At 44.1% G+C, this 20809-nt stretch overlaps 1 protein-coding gene across 1 annotated transcript in view; it reads left to right on the top strand.

Moving 5' to 3' along the window:
- Positions 1–14840, top strand: part of UPK1B (uroplakin 1B) — a 28726-nt gene extending 13886 nt beyond the window's left edge. The window contains exons 4-8 of the mRNA XM_055315778.1: positions 1419–1493; positions 2477–2599; positions 4770–4949; positions 10310–10393; positions 14024–14840. Of these exons, the coding sequence (XP_055171753.1) occupies positions 1419–1493; positions 2477–2599; positions 4770–4949; positions 10310–10393; positions 14024–14074 (513 nt within the window). The 3' untranslated portion in view covers positions 14075–14840. The remainder of the gene's footprint in view (positions 1–1418; positions 1494–2476; positions 2600–4769; positions 4950–10309; positions 10394–14023) is intronic.
- The last annotated feature ends 5969 nt before the right edge of the window (positions 14841–20809 follow it).

Raw genomic sequence — 20809 nt, 5'->3', positions numbered from 1 at the left:
GGCTACCAAATGGGAAAAATCTGTATTTTCAATTTTTTCCCTTTTTAAGAGAAATTCTCATGTTTCCATGGATACAAGTGGATAGATAAAAGGACAAAATCAGGATGGATAATTAGATTTGTCAACTTAAAGAAATGAATATTATGGTGACAGTATAAATAATGTCCTCCTCAAGGAGGAAAATAATCCATTTGTCTGTTCATTTAAATGTGCAAAATATAATCATGAGAATATTAAAAAAAGCTCTTTTTTTCTTTTAAGGATTTTATTTCTAAGTAATTTCTACAGCCAACATGAGCCTCGAACTCACAACCCCAAGATCAAAAGCCACGCACTCTACCGACTGAGTCAGGCAGGTACCCCCAACCAGCAAAGCTCTTAACAAAAAACAAGGCAGCAAGTGTTATGAGGCCTCTGGAGATGCTCCTGCTGCTAACTCCCCAGCCGAAGCCTTTCTCTGAGTAGTAGCTGAGTAGTTAGGGCAGGAGAGGGTCCTGCTCAGAGAGCCATCCCTGCCCTGGAGAGAGAACAGGTTTCCTTGCCCTCCCCCATGGACACTGACTGCAACGCCCCTTCCCTAGAAGAATCCAGGGAACAAAAGTGAACATGCAGGGTCCAGAAAAGCAAAGACAGACCCTCACAAATAGTCCTCATCCCAGATTCAGAGGCAACTTGACGTTCAGATATCTTTCAGTCATAAATAGAGGCAGTATGGTGGGGAGGCACCATGCAAAAGCGTGTGTGCCCATATGTGAGTGTGGACACACACACACACACACACACACAACAGCAACACACAGACACACAGCAGCAACACAGTGAGGTCTGTTCCACTCGCCTGACCCGTACCTGGAAGGCTGGGGCCTGAGAGAAGAGCGCTGGTGAAAGGCAGTGTACCAGGATCCACTCCACTCTAGTGAGACTGGTCCCTTGTCAGGAGGGACAATGGATATTAAACACTATCTGGTTTATTTTTTTCTGGCCTCTGTAATTCTAAATTTTCAGTAAACTATAAAGAAAACTTCCCTCAGTGAGAAGGAATTTATGGAGCTCTCTATAGTGTCTGATCCACCAAGACTCTTTTGCCAGCCATTGAACAAACACACATACACACATCAGTTCATTCTCTTGATTTGTTTTTCTCATTTAAAACAGAAATGTAGGATACAGGACTGAGAAAGCTCTGTATTCAATAGTCGTTTGTTCTCTGGGCATAAGGAGGGAATTGGGCTGATTAGCACCTGGCACCAAGTCCTGCTCCAAACAGCTGATCAATGAGTGTTTGTTGAATAATTTCATTAATGACTAGATGGCTATACTTAGATGAATATGCTGAAAGACTATAACAATTATCTTTTTTAAATTCTCTTTTTTGGAGATAAATGTAATTCTTTTTTTCCCATTTGTTTCCCTTCCAGTATTTCATTCTGATGTTTATAGTATATGGCTTTGAAGTGGCGTCTTGTATCACAGCAGCCACACAACGAGACTTTGTGAGTACAATTGCAAAAAGCACAGAGCAAAAATGATCATATAAGTTATCATTATCATTATAACAATGTAATAGCTGACATGTATTAGGCCCTCAGTCTGTACAGCCACTCTAATATGTGCATTAATACATATATAACTTTACTTAATCCTCATAATAACTCTATGAAATAGGTATTATCACTATGGTCACTTCACAGTTAAAGAAATGATACTTAGAAAGGTGAGGTAACTTGTCTGAGGTTACACAGTTGGTAAGTGAAAGAAAAGAACCCTGAGGGACACCTGGGTGGCTCAGCGGTTGAGCGTCTGCCTTTGGCTCAGGGCATGAGCCTGGGGTCCCGGGATCGAGTCCCACGTCAGGCTTCCCACAAGAAGCCTGCTTCCCCCTCTGCCTGTGTCTCTGCCTCTCTCTGTGTCTCTCATGAATAAATAAATAAAATCTCTTAAAAAAAGAAAAGAGAAAAGAAAGAAAGAAAGAAAGAAAGAAAGAAAAGAAAGAAAGAAAGAAAGAAAGAAAGAAAGAAAGAAAGAAAGAAAGAAAAGCAAAGAATGTTGAGTCCAGGCAGAGCAACTCTCCGGGCCCAAGCGTACACTGCTGTGCTCTTCCCACTGCACTGTGGCCACTGGCCCTGCAATAGGATGATGTCATCCACCACATCTAAGACTTCCTCTCAATTCAGCATCCTGCTTTCTCTCCTTTTCTCCATTTCCTAGCCTAAGCCACCCTAAAATGCTTGTCCACCCTGGTCTCACTGGGATTTCTTTGAAGATGATGGGAGGGAGGGTGGGGGTGTCCTTCTTCCTTCATGGGGACTTCAGCCGTCCAGAGCACCCTCACATCCACCCCGTCCCTTTTGGTGCCTCTGAGAAGTTTTGCTCCAGGAGACAATGTTCAGTGCCCCTAGCAACAGGCTGAGCAAATCACTTGGCTTCCTTGGGGAGAGTGTGCTAACTCTCCTTTTGTTGTCTCTTCCCACCATAGTTCACACCCAACCTCTTCCTGAAGCAGATGCTGGAGAGGTACCAAAACAGTAGCCCTCCAAACAATGATGACCAATGGAAAAATAATGGAGTCACCAAGACCTGGGACAGACTCATGCTCCAGGTAATGCCTGCAGTCTTGGGGTCATAGCATTCTATACCTAGACCAGTATCCAGAGGGAAGGTATGGTTGGGAGTAAATGCAAAGAGTGAGGACCACCGCCTCTAGGGTGGTTTCCTTTAAAAAGCGATTGGACTGGGGCACCTGTCTGGGTGGCTCAGTGGGTTAAGCGTCTGACTTGTGATTTCAGCTCAGGTCATGATCTCAAGGTCATGAGATCAAGCCTTGTGTCGGGCTAGGCATGGGGCCTACTTAAGATCCTCTCTCTTCTTCTCCCTCTCCCTTTGCCTCTCTCCTCCTGCTCACATAGGCTCTCTCTAAAAAAAGAAAGAGAAGAAGAAAGAAGAAAGAGGAAGAGAAAGAAAGAAAGAAAGAAAGAGAAGAAAGAAAGAAAGAAAGAAAGAAAGAAAGAAAGAAAAAGAGATTGGACATAGGCCAGTTCATTTATTTATCTTATCTATTCCTCTTGTGTGCACATCACTCAGTGGGACTCCTAAGTCTATATTTTATTTTTGAGTGATGATGTTGATTAACTTCCATTTAGGGATAATGACATTGTTAAGAAATTTAGATAAATCACACACCCTCCCTCTTGGAACTCAAGCATCACTTACATTGAAAGAAAATGTTTGCTTCCTCCACACCACAGTGAACTCAAATGGCAATTATTGCCTATTTTGCTTATTTAGTACCTATGGGCTAGTCCTGCCAAGGACCATGGGCTATGACTTGACTTGATTGCCCACTTTTGTCTAACTGGCCATTATCCCTTATATGCAAGTGTACCTTAAATGTCATCAAAAATCCAAGTCTTTCAGAATATCCACTACTGCCCCTATATTGCCTTATGTATACAAATTTCTATCCCTACAAAAGCCCTATTCTGACCCAACTCTCACACTGACCCCTGCCTCCCCTCCCTCTCCACTGGCTCACAGTACATCATCAGCAAACTCTTTTATAGCCTCTGACCTGTTTTTGATGTCTCCTTACCCTCTATCCTCTGTCACTTCCTTCATTTACCTGAATATTCTCATTCCAATCATTCTTTTTACCCCAGTAGGACCTCCGATTCATTGGCCACTGTTTTACTTTCTATCACTCTTCTGACTATAGGTCACGTACTTTTTCCACTCTGTTAGCAAGTACTAAGCTCTTCAAATGAAAATGCAAATCCCCACACATTTGAAAAACCTCCTTACCAACTTTTAAAACCCCAATCTGAACTTGACCATTTCCCCCCAAGAGGCTCAGGTCAAAATACAGGATAATTATTTTCCTTTGCAAGATATTTTCCATAATCCAGTGGCAAAGTAGGGTATGCCTTAAAGCCAGCTGATTTATCATCAAGTTTGTTTGAAAGTAATTTATTCTGAAAGTGGAGAGGGGCCTATAGTTTTAATTTCTTCCCCTGAAACATTTTAGCAGAATTTCTACAAAGGAAGGAAAGTGATATGAAGTATGTTTTATTCCCTAACCTCAACTCTATGCAGAGTGTAAGGATATTAGGTATGCGTTCCTTGATCTTCCTCTCCTATGTAGAGGCATAGCTGTTTGCCAGCAGGTTTTGTTTTGTTTTTGTTTTTTTCCAGTGTATTTTCTCCCATTATAAAAGTAATACATGAGTACTCTAGAAAATGTTAAAAGTGCAGAAACATAAAACAAGAATTACTCATCACTTCTTTGTCACTAAAAATTGTAATTTTCTGATTCTCAATTTGCTTATATGTCCTATGAGAATAATCATACCTCCCTCACGTTGTTGTATCAAGATATTAGTATTAATAATAATTAAGGGTTTACCATGGGCAGACATGGTACTAGAAAGGTCAGGCACATTAGCTAATTTAATCCTCAGAGGAACTCCGAGGACCACAGACTGCGTGAAGGAAACAAGGCCATATTTTACAGTGAAGTCAAATGAGGCATAGTAGGGAGTTGAACTCATCAGAGGCTAAAGAGCTCATTAGTGGCTAGTAAAGTAACAAATGTTGGAGTATTTTGTAAGCTCTAAAAGGTTATCAATTCTCTCAGCCCTTGTTTGGGGAATTTTAGTAAACGTAAGATAAGGTACACTTTCCATATCTTCTTTCTCCATGAAATCTCAGTTGTTACATTGATGGCTCTAGCAAGGAGCATGGAAGAGAATTTTGTATCTCTCCTCTGCTGACAGGACCACTGCTGTGGGGTAAATGGTCCATCAGACTGGCAGAAATATACGTCTGCCTTCCGGACTGAGAACAACGATGCCGACTACCCATGGCCTCGTCAGTGCTGTGTGATGAATAATCTTCAAGAACCTCTCAACCTGGAAGCCTGCAAGCTAGGAGTGCCTGGTTACTATCACAAGCAGGTGAGTCCTCTCTGCCCAAGACCTGCCAGCAGGATTTCTGCTCTATATGAGGGAAATGCTATAGGCAATCTAGTCTATTATACCTATTAACTATAGGTAGTAGATTCCGCATCCTTTTTCCTAAACATCCGTGTCAACTATTCCCTTCCCTGTGAGTAAAATGTGAATGCTAATCTCAGGCTGATCAAGGAGAATCTACATTTTAATAAAACTAACAGAACATGAGAATTGCAACAGTGAAGTCCAACTTTGTTTAAATGCAAACTATTTGTACAATAGAATTGGTATTTCAAAAACTATTGCCGTTAAACACAGATTTATTTGTTCTATTTTTGCAACATGTAAATCGGAAGAGGTGTATACAAAAACAATGTTTTGCTAGTGCCAAGGCAATGGCAATTGCTGATGGCAAATGCAGTAATTATATAACCACTTTCATTATTCAGTGGCAATATGATAGTTTTAATAAAATATTAAATTGATGATTTGGGTAGAGGCAGTTTATATACAGATGGTTTCTGAGAAAGTGTTTCCAGCCCAATGAGAAAGATAGAATGATCATGAAAACTAACATTTATTGAGTACTTACTAAAGCCAGATACTAATCCAAGTGCCATCCATATATTAACTCATTTAATGTTCAAAGGTAGGTGCCAGGATGATTATTTTATGGATGAGGAACTGAGTTATAAGAAGTACCTTGCCCAAGGTCACTCAGCTAGTAAATAATTGCATCAGGATTCAAATTCAAGCAGTCTGGCTCTGGAGCCCAGATTGTAAGCCAAGAAAAAACTTGGAAATATTCCCAAAAAGCCTGATGAGAATTCTCATATTCTTGTAGTCAGCCTCTGAAATGCTTACGCTGCTCTGCAAGTTTCTGCTTTGAGGAAAGCTGGTTGTGTGCCAATTCATTAAATATTGAGAAATGTCAGACTCCTTAGTCTGGTAGCACATAGTACACAGTGCACTTTCAGAATGAAGGACACTGAAGAGCTGATCATTGTGCCATATCTGGAAGGGTACCTGGACTCGGATTGGTTGCAGTAATCCAGAAGAGGACATTGGAGTGATACAGATTATTTTGCAGAGTCCTTCAGAACAATCCTTATTTAGCTTTTCAGCAACATTGTTTTGGTGTCATTTTAATCAGTTACATTCAAACTGCTCTAAAAATTAAATTCATTCCTTATAATCACAATATGCAATATAATGACCACTCTCAGGAGTAATAAATGCTTTCAGTATTTCAACCTTGGCACGGGCCCACACAAACGTGTCTTGATTGGATGGGATTGCATATAAACCGTATCATCTCTGTTAAAGGGACAATTTGCCCTCAGATAGTCAGATAGTCAGTGTATCTCCCTAGGACATGCAATGTTCTTTTTTTTTTTTAAGATTTTATTCATTTATTCGTGAGAGACACACAGAGAGGCAGAGACAGGGGAAGCAGGCACCATGCAAGGAGCCCAATATGGGACCGGAGCCCAGGACCCCAGGATCACGCCCTGAGCCAAAGGCAGACACTCAACCACTGAGTGACCCAGGTGTCCCGGACATGTAATGTTCTAGTAGTGAGGGACCTCCACATGAGTTTTGATAACCCTTCCCACCTCCTCCCGTAGGGTTCCTTGGCCTCGCCTGTCCTAAACATTTTTACCTCCTCTACCCACCAAATACACCACAACTACAAACTTACCATCATGCAACCCTACTCCACTGTCAAGTCCTGCACTTGAAATTCCTCTCTGTCCCCAGCTCCCCATGCTCCCATTGTCTCAATCTCTCATTCTTCCCCCTCAACATGATCTCTTATCTACTAGTCCTTTCCACTTCTCCCTCTCCTGGCCCCCAGATTCCCACACACCACTGTTCCTTCTGAGTTCTAGGTCCTGCTAATCCTCCTATAGCAGACCTTTTTCCCCCAAGGAAAATATGCCACCTTCATATACTTTATGGCAGTTGACACCTTGAGCCATTGTGTAAGTGTTTGCTCCCAAGTCTATTTTTTCTGAGTCTCCTTGAGGACCATGCATTACTCAATTCTGGATCTTCAGTACTTCACACCTCCTGCCTGGCTCAGAGCAGGCACTGAGAAATGTTGGGTGGGTGGATGATTGAAGAGGGGAATGACTCTTTCCTATCCATGTTGTAGCTTTTCGAAATCTACGTTGCATAAATGAAGGCTAACAAAATCAGGGATATCATCATAAGTGTGGGGGGAAAAACTAACCAGAATTTCACATAGCATGTCAGAGGCAGATATTTGTATTCTTACTCATGGCCCATCTGCCCCAGAAATGCTATGTGCAAATTCTGATTATGGTACCTCAAGAACATTATCACAGAACTAAGGAGAGCAAGAGATGGACCATTACAATGATAAATAAATAAATAAATAAATAAATAAATAAATAAATAAATAAAAGCATCATGATAAGGAACTAAATTAAAAGAGGTGAAAAAACTGGGGCTTTGTCTGTGATTCCATGAGAACAATACCCATGTTTGTCTGGTCACCGCTGAGCCCCCAGCCCAGGGCCTGGCACCTGACATAAGTGGGTTCTTATACATATTAAGACAAACAACCACCTCACCTCCCAGGATTGTCAGGAGGATCAGTGAGTGTTGGATAGAGGAGTGTTTGTGAGCTACTGTGTCACAAATGATACTGTTGTAATCATTACTTCATATCCTGCTCCATCCATTCTATCAGTGTTTATTAGGTGCCTACTTTGTACCGGGCACTTGTGCTGGGTTCCAGAGATTCAGCAATGAGCACAATAAGATCCCTACCCAGGACTTGTGCTGTAGCAGAGGAGAGAGAGACCAAACAAGCTACCAAACGAATACATGACAAACTCCAGGTGGTGATAAAGGCCACGAGCAAGAAGTAAAGCAGAGAAAGCATACTGGGAAAGACCAGGGGAAAGAGTGGTGTTTTCTATAGTGCTAAGGGAAGGCTTTGTTGGGATAGTATTTGCAGAGTTCTGAATTAAGTGAGGAAATGATATGCTCCCTTAAAGATCGGAGAACAGAGTTCTGAGCAAAGGAAGCAGCAAGTGCAAAGGCCCCAAAGGGGAGCGTTCTTAGCTTTTTATAGAACATTAAAGGACATCAGCATGGCAAGGTCAGAATGAGTGAAGAGTAGATGGGGCACCTGGGTGGCTCAGTCAGTTAAGTGTCTGTGTTCAGCTCAGGTCATGATCTCGGGGTCCTGGGATTGAGCCCGTGTGGGGCTCCCTGCTCAGCGGGGGGGTCTACTTCTCCCTCTCCCTCTGCCTCCCCCCCCAGATTGTGCTCATGCTCTCACTCTCTCTTCCAAATAAATAATTTTTTTTAAAAACAAAGAAGATGGCAAGGATACTTTAGATTTTGTAGGGCTTTGAATCAGTAGGGAAAGATCACTCTTAGGAAAAACAATGAAAAATGTGTATACAAAATTAGGTACAGGGCCTTGAAATGGGCTTGTGAGTAAGCAGCCCTGAAGCTTAAGCTCATTAGCTTCATAGGGAAGCAGCCTTTGGTAGAGGAAGCGGGGGTCAGAGAGGGAGGCAGAGCCGCATCTGAGAGGGCCCTGTAGGCCAACATGAGAACTCAGAATTTCATTGTAAGAGTGGCAGAAAGCCATTTCTTTTGAGCAGGGATTTGAAGTGATCTGATTTATGTTTGACAAGCATCCCTCTGGCACTGTATAAATAAATAGGATACCAACAGTGGACTCAGGACCCAGGGAGACCAGGTAAGAGGCTGTTGTAGTAATTCTGGAAGGAGACCACAGTGGACCAAGGTAAGCAGGAAGTAATAAGTGTTTGGATTTTATATATATATTTCAAGATTTATTTATTTATATATATATATTTTTTAAGATTTATTTGTTTATTCATGAGAGACACAGAGAGAGGCAGAGACACAGGCAGAGGGAGAAGCAGGCTCCCTGTGGGGAACCCGATATGGGACTCGATCCCAGGACCCCAAGATCACAACCTGAGCTGAAGGCAGATGCTCAGCCAAGGAGCCACCCAGGCGCCCCTGGATTTGAGGTATTTTAAAGTAGACCCAAAAGGTTTTACCTAAGTATTTGGTGTTGGATAAGAGAAAAACAGTTAAAGATAATTTGAGAATTTCTTACTTGAGCACGTAGATGAATGGAGATGCCTATAACATAGACAGAGGAGAGTACATGAGGGAGAAATAAAGGCTTAGCAAAGGCAGGGTTTGTAAGTGGGTTAACAAGGGCCTGGAGCTGGGTCAGAAAAGATGGAACCCCAAGTGGTCACCTGCAGCCACTGGGCAGGCCTAACCATCCAGGTCAGCCTTTTAAGGACATTTCCCTCTGGACCTCAGTGGTCCACGGAACCACCAGCTGCTGCATTTCCTAGACTTCTCCCAGGCTTCAGCTCAGGTCACTCAGAGGGCAGCTCTAACCCCATGTGCGTGTGTTACTCCAGCACTTTGCATGGCGACTGGAACAGAGTGTGCCACATATAAAAATTCACAGGATTATAGCATGCATGAATGAATAATTTGATTAATAAAAAAATGAATCAGGGATGCCTGGGTGGCTCAGTGGTTGAGCCTCTGCCTTGGGTTCAGGTCATGATCCTGGGGTCCTGGGATCAAGTCCCACAGCAGGCTCCTTGTGGGGAGCCTGCTTCTCCCTCTGCCTGTGTCCCTGTGTCTCTCATGAATAAATAAAAAATCTTTTAAAAAAATAAGATAAAAAAATGAATCACTTGCATGCTCACCGTGGCTTCTCAAGATCTCACTAGAATCCAGTAAAGATATGTTGAAATATGATAGCAAATGATTATTTAGGACGTGTAAAACAAGGGTTCCTTTAATGGTTAAAAAAACAAACCGTCTGAGGTTCATGGACCAGAAGCACTTTTCCTTAAGAACAGACAAATCAAAAAGTAACTCTGCCCTTAAAAAAAAAAAAAAAAAAAAAAAAAAAAAAAAAAAAACGCCGAAAAAATCTTTAGGGAGAGAAAAATACTCAGATTTTATTAGGAATACTTTACATTATACTTTATACTACAATGAAAAAAAAAAGAATACTTTTTTTTTGCCCACCTATTCAATATGAAAAAATGTTAGCCTAAAATAGCAGCACCTTTGTTAGACTGAGTGATAAAGACACAAAATACTGTGATACAGAGTAGTTGTTGGACAGCATTATTTCTAGTCTCTCAGCAAAGCCCCATTAGCGCGTGGCTGTCCACGGGGATGTGGAAATAGTATGTGAAACTGGACTTTGGAACAGTATTGATCCAGATAGAAATGTGCTTTCTACCCATCTCTTAACATCTTTTTCTCTGGTTCCTCTCACCCCCGTGTGGGATCACCGACTCCCCCAGGGCTGCTATGAACTGATCTCTGGACCTATGAACCGACACGCCTGGGGGGTCGCCTGGTTTGGATTTGCCATTCTCTGCTGGACTGTGAGTATCTCCCTGTACATGAAAAGGAGAGAGCTGGAGATCGCCCATAGTTAGCCCAACCACACTAGACAGTCTGGAAACAAAACCTCAGGCCTGAGGGCTTAGTCAGGAAGCTGCTGGCACCGACCAAGGAGGCTGGATCCCACTGGCAGGTGGAGCATTTGTATCCGCTGGAGGGGAAGGGGTGCAGATCCACTCCTCGATGGGGGAGCACTTGCTGCTGTTCCAGCTCTCCAGATCTCATTAATTCCTCAATTCATTATGGTTAGATACCAAGGATATCTAAGTGGTTAGATACCACTTCCTGAGGAAGCTTGGAGCAAAGACAACATGCCTGGGTGGGCCCCAACCTCTGAGATTCTGATTCAATGGATCCAGGGGCAGGACCTAGGCATTTAAAAAAAATTTTTTTTTCCCTTATGATTCTAAATTTGCTGTCAGGATTAAAAGCCATTACATTCAGGAAGCAGTTCTAAACTTTTGGTTTCAGAACTCCTTTACACTCTCAAGAATTATTGAGGACTCCAACAAGCTTTTATTTATTTATGGGGGCTATATCTATTTGTATTTACCCTATTGGAAATTAACCCAGAATTTTAAAAAATACTAATTCATTTAAAATAACGATAATAAACTAATTACATGTTACCATTAACAATATATTTTTGTAGAAAAAGTGACTATTTTCTAAAACATTTTGAAAAAAAACAGTGAGAAAAGTAGCATTGTTTTACATTTTTAAGGGTATCTTCTGATTTTAATAGGTGTATCTGATTTTAATAGAAGACAGCTGGTCCTCATATTTGCTTCTTCACTTAATCTGTTGTAGTATGTTGCTTAGGTTGAAGGATTTGAAAAAATTCATCCCCACACTGATAGGTAGTTGGAAGAAAACCAGGAATGTTTGGATAGCCTTCTCTAAAGATAATTGTGATCATTCTCCTTTGGCACTATACAAAACTTGACAACTACTAGTTTCTTAAAATGTGGAATCTAAAACTATGACAACAAGCTTTTCAGAATCTATTATATTAAAATATATTCACCTTGGTTTGTCTTGCAGTTTGCATAAATCTTTTTACCCATTCATGATTCTATAACATCATGCATTGGTCATTTGGGAAAATATTGGTTCACTGTGTTATGGGATCTTCCAAATGTAGACTGAATTCTTTACGCGCTACCAGGAAATCACATCTGTTGCTATTGCCACACTGGAAAGGACCTCAATCACGGGGATGCTCTCAGCCCATCATGGCAGAAACACACATTGCCTGATTTTTGCCTGTGCGCCCAAATTTATCACTGGCAACAGATATTGTCAGTTGTTTTCCTCGAAGTGACATACTCGCTTTGTAAATTTTTGAGAAAATGCCAGCCAGATGCCCAATCTGAATAACCATAGCTTGTCTGTTAGTCTTTTTTTTTTCAAGTAAAAATCGTGTGTCATGATAAAATGGCTAGTTCACTACACAACTTAAACAGTCACACAACTGCCTCTCCTTAAGCCAACCATCAGATTTCAGTATGCAACAAAACTGCTTTACACATATTTTCTGTTGCAAGAATATGAAAAAGACGTATATTCAGGGGCACCTGGGTGGCACAGTGGGTTAGGTGTTTGACTCCTGATTGCGGCTCAGGTCATGATTTTAGGGTTATGAGATCAAGCTCCATGTTGGGCTCCCCCTGCAACCTCCCCCCTTACCCCCTTGCTCTGCTGGGGGGAGTCTGCTTGAAATTCTGTCTTTCCATCTGCACCCCCTACCCCACATGCACGTGAACGTACGCTCTCTCTCTCTCTCTCTCTCTCTCTCTCAAATAATCTCTTTTTAAAATATTTTATTTATTTATTTGAGAGAAACAATGACAGAGAGACAGCATGTGCACGAGCTGGGGAGAGGAGCAGAGGGAGAGGGAGAAGCTGTCTTCCCACTGAGCAGGGAGCCCAACATGGGGCTGGAACCCAAGACCTCAGGATCATGACCTGAGCCAAAGGCAGACACTTAACTGACTGAGCCACCCAGGTGCCCCAATAAATAAATCTTTTTTAAAAAACCATGTATATTCAAAGGTAAACATTTAATAAAATGGGTAATTCTTACTGCTTCATCAAAAACAACCCCAAAATTCTAAAACTCTAAATCTTTTAACCTACTCTTTTTTTTTTGGACAGCAAGTACATAGCAGTGAGTACACTGACTACTAACACAGTTTAGTGCCTCTGCCTCGAATCCTGCCAAGACGCCAGCTGTTTTACCTTCCACTGTCTTTGCACCATCAGCACAAATGTGGAAAACAGTGAAAAGGGCAAATAGAGTCTCAATATTATTATGCAAATGGTCTTAACATCGTGGACACCTGCAAGGGTCCCTTAGGTGTGTGCCCGCCACACTTTAGGGAATGCTGCATTTGGGGTGAGAAGCTGAGTGAGGCAGGAAGGAAGGGAAAATGAACTCCCCTGAGAGGTCTTCTGCGGTCCCTCACCTGCCCTCAGGAACTCCCACAACACCCTGCACACACCTGTCCTGTCACTGTCGCTCCACCACTGGGAGCCAGCTGCCCTCTGTACCCCCGGGGCCTAGCAGAGCACCTAGCAAGTGTCTGACAGTTTGTCAAATGAATGGGAAATGGTAACAGTGAAGTTTCTATTGGTGCCATGCTAGCAGGAACTGTGGGATAATGTTGAAAGGCCCCTATGGATCTTAGAACTCCAGACCAGTGGAAACCCTGGACATTTCCACAAGCATCAAACAGACTCTGAATTTAGTAAGTCTCTTTGAAATTCCAAAGAGGGAAGCAAAAGGAACTCAATGTATTGAAGACCTGCTCTGGGCAAGGCAACGTATCCAATCCTTTTAGCATGAAATCCCCACAACAGCTGGGTAGGCAGCCAGTCTCCGTGGATACAAGCTCCTTACCTTCTCTGCGCCTTGGTGTCTTCATAGGGTTCAGGAAGCGTTCAGGGGTGTTATGTGGGTAGCCCCAGAACAGTGCCTGTTGTATAGAAAATTGTCAAAAAACACCAGACGTTAGTGGTAATGGTATTTCTTTCTCATTCCAGCATCTAACTCTGGGGTAGGGGAAGAATGATACCATCAGGACTCTCCAGATGCAGGGAGCGGGTGGCAGAGGTGCCACAGGACCCAGATACTCTAACCCCTTGCCTGAGTCAAATACCTTGAGTTCCATGGCATTCTTCAGGAGCTGCTCTTCTAGGTCATGAGCATTTTGGGGAAAAGAGGGAGTCCCGTGGGAGGAGAGGTTCGGCACTAGAAAGCAAGAAACCTGTACCTCCAAGTGGCCCATACAAGAATTAGGAACACCCTGGAAGGTCATTAGCCCTGATGGGAAGAAGAAAGAACTTCCCCATGGGGCTGGCTTAGCGCAGACTGGGAGGCGCAACCCCAACAGCCAGGTAATTAATTCTAGGGCAGACTGGGGCAGGAAAGTGAGGAATGGGATGTGATCCCTGAATGGCAGGATGGTGACCTCTGCCCCATGAGGCTTCTTAAGGCGACTCTTAAAACTTCGGCATCATCTAAGCCCCAGTGAACCTAACATCCTTTTTTCCCCCAAGTATGTGATGTTTCTAAAATAATTCCTTATTTTTCCCCCTTTGTTTTCTAGTTTTGGGTTCTCCTGGGTACCATGTTCTACTGGAGCAGAATTGAATATTAAGAGCACGGCGTGACCACCCACCGCCCTCCTGCAGGCCCATACCTGTGCCCAGGCGGCCTCCTCACTGGGTCTGGCTCCCCTGGGCGCTCAGCCTCTCCAAATTCTCACTAGTGTTCTCAGCCCCATCGAGGCTTCTGCAACATTCTTATAGACAGTAGGAAAGACCTGAGAAAGTCAATAACTACCTCCAGCTCTGCTTATTTTTAACATGGGGTCATGGAGCCATCCACCAGAACCCTGTTATCACTGCGAGCGCCTGACACCCCAAATCTGCACTTGGACAGCAAACTTGCATGCATTGCACCCTGCTTTCCAAGAGACGTGCAAAGGGTTTCATTTATCTCCATCTTGCCCAGGTGAGAAAACTAAGGAAAAAGTTGCTGAGAAAAATCTTTGGCCTTTGCTCTAGGGTGGCTCCCATCACACAGACACAAGTGACTCCTTAAAGCCACCCGAGGACCCCGTTGTTCTCCAGGACAATGTCTGACCTTGAGTTACTGGTGGTTGAAACTTCGTCTCGGACACGGCAGGGTGACATGTGTGTCGTCCCATGAACTAGATGTGGACTTCTGGGGACCGAGTCGGGCCTGTCATATAGTTAGCAGTCTCCACTCGAAACACCTTTCAAACAGGAGACCAGCAAGCTGGAGAGTAGCCACGTGATCTATGGTGATTTCTGTTACTGTTGAAATATTTCTCTTCTGAACTATGTTTCCATCTGTGGTCCTGAAAGAAATTCTTATAATTCAGTATTTGTCTGGTCTTACAAATAAAGAGGGCTTTCAATATGTTCACTCTCTTTTGTTTTTACCGGTGGCATAATTGGTCACATACAAGTGTAACAAAATGAGTGTTTTAACAGAAAAGCCTTTTTTTTTTTAATTTTTTTTAATTTATTTATGATAGTCACAGAGAGAGAGAGAGAGAGAGAGGCAGAGACACAGGCAGAGGGAGAAGCAGGCTCCATGCACCGGGAGCCCGATGTGGGATTCGATCCCGGGTCTCCAGGATCGCGCCCTGGGCCAAAGGCAGGCGCCAAACCGCTGCGCCACCCAGGGATCCCCAGAAAAGCCTTTTGGGCTCATTGGAATGAAAGTTTAAGAGGGGGAAATGCAACCGGGTGAGGCTTCCTGCCGGATGCCCTGTAGCCCTGCTGTATGGCTAAATGGTTGGAACTTCTAAATTTACTTTTACTTTTCACTCCTGTGTGTAGCCCAGTAGTGGTGATAGAGCTACAGCTCCTCAGCCCTTTTCCTCCTGCAGTGGAAGCATCTGGAACTTCCAACCACTGAACTATGTCCTCCCGTGAAGGCAATGTAAGTTTTCTTCAGGGTCCTACTCACAGCCAACTCAGTCACAAGGAGTGCCCCAATCCCACACCCTGGCCAGGTTCTGGGGAGTTAGGCTGAGCCCGGGTGTAGGGAGGCCCAAGGGAGGAGTGGGGTGTGGGCGCACCCCTGCCATGCACCTGCTGGTAAAGCTGGGGCATCACAGCCGGTCCCTAAATCCCAGAATAGGGGGCCAAAGGCTCCTGTCCTGACACTTAACCAGCTTGCTCCTCCGTTGCCCCTCTTTGTCCCCAGGAGAGCGCTTGGGGTGTCAGGATAAATGACACCTGCACTTAATGGAGAAGGTTCTCTCCAAGGTCTTCTAGAAGAGAGAAAGAGAGGGAAGGAGCTTACTCTGGACAAAGCTTTGAAATGCCTCTCCCATGTGTTCTGATGCCTTTTTCTTCCACTGCTAACCAGGTTTTCCAGTGCCTCAAGGGCTCTGCTGGCTGAGCAAATTCTGCCCCCAGATCCTCTCCTGACTCCCCACCACCACCCCAGTTTCCTGAGTGCTCCACAAATCTACCCACACGAGTCCATTCTCCTTGTGATTTGATCTCAGCTAGGTTAAGGGAAAGGCTTTGTGCAGACTAATTTATACTAAGGGGTGAGTGGCAACTAGTTTCCACTCTCTTAATCTTCTCTGTGGATTTTTCATGGATAATTGAAAACTGATCTCTGGTTGGTGGAATTCAAGGCAGCAGTGGGAGCAGGAAAGAGTTATCATGGGGCCAGATGCCCCCCCTGCTGCTCTCTAAATCTTACCTCCTGCCTTCTCTACCAAGTAGTAACTTGAAAGAGAACAGGCAGTTAGTGCCCCTTGCCCCCTCTGCAGCTATCTTCCTATCTGGGACCTCAGCCTTACCTTGAGAGAAGGTGCAAATTTCACAGGTTTTATTCCTCTGAAACCCAAATAAGGCCCCAAACCCAGGTACCCACTAGGTCACCGACCCTTGGGGCAAACAGCTTTCAGCCGAGACAAGCCCAGGCCTGCCGTTCACCACTCCTGTGCCTTCTGCCCCGGCGGTCTTGAGTTTAACCTCAGGGCAATTTCCACTCCACGCAGGTCCTACTTCCATCCGTCTCCACTTTCCGTGGAAGCCCAGCCTTCCCCTTCTTCCTTCTGGCCTCTGGGACTGAAAGTGGGGCTCACAGCCGGACTCAAACCACCGTTCAGGGTGAGATCCAGCCCCAGCAAACCAGGTTGTGGAAGGAGTGCAGGAATGGCTGGCTCCGGGGAGCTGGCAGGTTGCTGGGCTCACGACTCACCCAGACAAAACCATCTTGAGAAATTGCCACTTCTCCAACATGGGCCTGCTTGTCAGGTGCACAAAGAACAATTACTACCCAACACCAGAAAGGGGGCAGGCTGACTCTGGGGCAGGTTTTACTTGGTTGCAATGCCAGATGGCTCATCACACTCTCTTGGTTGGCTGATTCCTCCCAGGTTGCCCCTCAGGCTCCTGGCGGGCTGTGTACACGGAATGTTAGAGGGCCTACTGCTCAGGGGCACCTGGGTGGCTCGGTCATTAGGTGACCGGCTCCTGGTTTCAGATCCCATGGGGATGGGGGTGGGAGGCCTTGGAATCAGCCTGGCCTGCGCTCAGCGGAGGGCCGGTCCCTTTAGGCTTTGGGCTTAGCGGAGGGATGGGCGGCTGCTTGGGATGCTCTCTCTTCCTCTTCCTCCTCACCCCCCAAAATAAATATATAAATCTTTTCTAGAAAGAGGGGCACCTGCGTGGCTCAGTCGGTTAAACATCTGCCTTCTGCTCAGGTCGTGATCCCAGGGTCCTGGGATGGAGCCCCGTGTCGGGAGCAGAGCTGGGAGCCCCTGGTGGGGCCTGCCTCTCCCTCTCCCTCTGCCTGCTGCTCCCCCTGCTTGTGCTCTATCAAATAATAATAATAATAATAAAATCTTCCCCCACCAGATTTTTTTTCCAAATTATTTTTTTTCCAAATTATTTTTTAATTAAAAAAACCAACATACTGTTCGGGTTTGTAAGCTCTAGGACTTCTCCTACATGAGTTTGAATACACAGAAATTGCTCCAATTCTAAGCAGCAGATGAGGTGCTTCCCAGCTACTGATAAAGAAGAGAAACTCACTGGTCCTGTGAGTTTGAAAATCCAATCTCCTCTCAACCCCCCACCCACCCCCACCCCTCCGTGACAGGCAGGCTGTGGCTGAGGAACTGGAAACTCAGCTACTTTCTTATCTCTATCGAGTGAACTAGGGTCTTTCTCCTCCTATATCTAATATTTCCTTTCCTTTGTGTTTTCTGCTTCACCACACTCAGATCCTTATCACCTTCTATGCCTGAGGCTGAATCAAAAAAGACCCAGCAAAGGCTAGTTGTACACTACAGAGTTTGCTTTCATGTGTTACATTTTTAGAAGGCTTGAGTGGCCCCGTCTGATGAGGAGATGCACAAACATCTTGGAAAAAGGCAACATTTCTGATAAATGCAATTCCCAGAACCCTCCTCCAAGCAACCCTGCCCACAGCCAACTCTCAACTCCCAATACACACACACACACACACACACACACACACACACACACACAACCTTTGACAAATAGCCAAATCTTGGGGTTAAAGAGAAAGGGTGCCATCATGTCCTACTTTCTAGTGGCTTCTACTCTGAGTTCCTGCTGAAAAAGAAAACAAGAGCAGCCCTGACATTCAGAAACTAGGCTGCACTCACAACTAGGCCTGTAGATGTGAACAGTCCTACCGGATGTAATCTCACACAATCCCCACCTCAGATAAGGTCACACAAAATTAGGCAAAGTACAAGTCCACTTCCCAGTTTTGTCCAAGCACAAATACAAGGTCACCGTGCCACCTGCAAAATACCAAACATACCCTCCTTTGACTAAAGTAAGTGATTGCTACAAGGTTACTAATTACAGCTCTTTTCTCTTGCTAGTCTCTATTCTATGAATAAAATGTATACACACAATTGTCCCCCCTTTCTGACAAATGTCCAAGGTAGAGCACACCGTTTGCTTAGGCCCTCCCCTTAATGACCCAACCAAAACCCAAATGCTGTAATAGGTTCCAACTCCCTTTTCCTAACGCACTTCATGGTTCCCTATGGTGTTTTCTCCCTCACTGGGAGTCATAATCCCAACTTACTTAACTACAGATGTGTTCCTAGGAGTTTTTGAAGGGCATAGCTTTCTCCAAATAACTGTCCATCCCTATTTCCTCTCTTGGTGTATTTGTTGGTTGGTTTAGAGCCAAATATCTGGCTCTAAATCCCAGCTCTGCATGTCTTTGGCAATTTACTTAGCCTCCTGGAACCCGCTTCAGGAAAACAAGACTATCCTCACAGAGGACTGGGAGGGTCCGGTAAGATATGATGTCAAGTGCATCAGAATGGTTAACAGGCTAAGAGACACCAATAAGAAGTTATACTCTAAGTCTGAAGAACTCTGCTTGGCCCAGAATCCTTGGAAACATCCCAACTAAGGTCACATTGTTCAATTTATTACAAGCTTGATGACCAAATACACTGGTCCAAATTTACTGGGCCTCAAACAATAGCTGAGTAATAGCTTTTCACAACTCCTACGCCATAGAAGAATGTACTGGGGTCATCAAGATAAGATTTTAATGGATACGTCTCATGTTCTGTGTATATTTCTAGAGTCCTCACTACAAATGAGATCTCTGCCCTGGCTGGCCTCCCAGAGAAATATCATCATCTGACAATGTGATATTCAGGGCGGGGGGACACAAGGTATGGGAGAGAGACTTGGGTTCAAGACTTATCTCCTCCTCTTACCAACTTCAGTAAGTTACTTGAATCTGTTTTTTCTTTGCTGTACATACATACCTACAGGGCTATTGGAAAGTTTATTTTTTATTTATTTATTTATGATAGTCACACAGAGAGAGAGAGAGAGAGGCAGAGACACAGGCAGAGGGAGAAGCAGGCTCCATGCACCAGGAGCCCAACGTGGGATTCGATCCCGGGTCTCCAGGATCGCGCCCTGGGCCAGAGGCAGGCGCCAAACCGCTGCGCCACCCAGGGATCCCGGAAAGTTTAAATAAAAAAAAAAAGATACATACATACACAGGCAACTTGGCTAATACAGAGAAAGCATTCAGTTATTGTTATGACCCGTGCTTCACCAACCTCTCTTCCAAGGCCCAAATTTACACATACGTGCACACACACACATACACATATATACAAGGTCCAATTTTGAGTTTTCAACAGTCATCCATGGAACAACAGGGCCTTTGCCTGTACAGTCCTGTTCCCTGGGGTGGGACATCTCATCACTCCTTTGTGAATACCTCTGAGACCTATTGGACCCTCTCAGCAGGTGTAAGGTGGTCTTCAGAGTACTTAACACCTGTGAAGGTGGCAACAGCTTAAATATCTAAGGTACTAAGGGATCGGCTTAAAATAAGGAATGTGATTAGCAAAAAAAAAAAAAGTATTTCTAAAATGCATCTAAATATGCTCCGTCTTGTAGGATGTGTTAATGGCTTTTGACAAGAACTGTATATATGTATAAAACTTGGAGAAAGTGGACATTTTGAGTCTAGCAGAAAAGATCTTTCATCTCTCCCGGGAGTCCATCCACGGAGCATTTGGGGCCACTCGGGGAAACCTAATAGGGGCTTGAGTGGAAGTGAAAGGGCTAAAGGCAGAAAAACCAGGGAGGGAGTCTGGAAAAAAGTTCTAAGACCAGATGAGAATGGAACATACTTTTAAGATCCCAGAAGATACCAAACTTCTCTAGGAGCTAGGACAGAGATCTAAATTCAGGGAAACTACCTTTAAAAAGGAAAGAACCAGCCCCCTCAAAAAAATTTAAAAATTAGAGAAGCCAAGGTGATGGCAATATGTTGTAATGGTCTTGAAATCAGAAGACCTGACTTTGCCAACTACTAGCTGTGATACAGGCAAGTCCTCGACCTGCTCAGAACCTCTACTTCCTTATCTACTCTACTTATCTCAAGAGTCAACCAGACCAATAAATTGTGTGTAAAAATATCACAAACCATAAAGCACTCTAAAATTGAGTGGCAAGGTGAGATAAAATCAATAAAGCATTTAAGGGGGGCGCCTGGTGGCTCAGTGGTTGAGCGTCTGCCTTCTGCTCAGGTCATGATCCCAGGGTCCTGGGATCAAGTCCCACATCAGGCTCATCATAAGAAGCCTGCTTCTCCCTCTGCCTATGTCTCTGCCTCTCTCTCTGTGTCTCTCATGAATAAAGAAATAAAATCTTTAAAAAAAAAAAAAGCATTTAAGATAGCACACCGTTCACATACTTATGATGTCCAGATAGACCGTGCTCATATAATCCTTAGCAATTACTAGAAGCGTATCTACAAAGCTCAGAAAGCTCAGCCTCGGGATCCCTGGGTGGCGCAGCAGTTTGGCGCC

Source organism: Nyctereutes procyonoides, unplaced genomic scaffold (assembly GCF_905146905.1).
Source record: "Nyctereutes procyonoides isolate TBG_1078 unplaced genomic scaffold, NYPRO_anot_genome, whole genome shotgun sequence".
NCBI lineage: Eukaryota > Metazoa > Chordata > Mammalia > Carnivora > Canidae > Nyctereutes > Nyctereutes procyonoides.
This window is presented reverse-complemented; position numbering and strand designations above follow the sequence as displayed.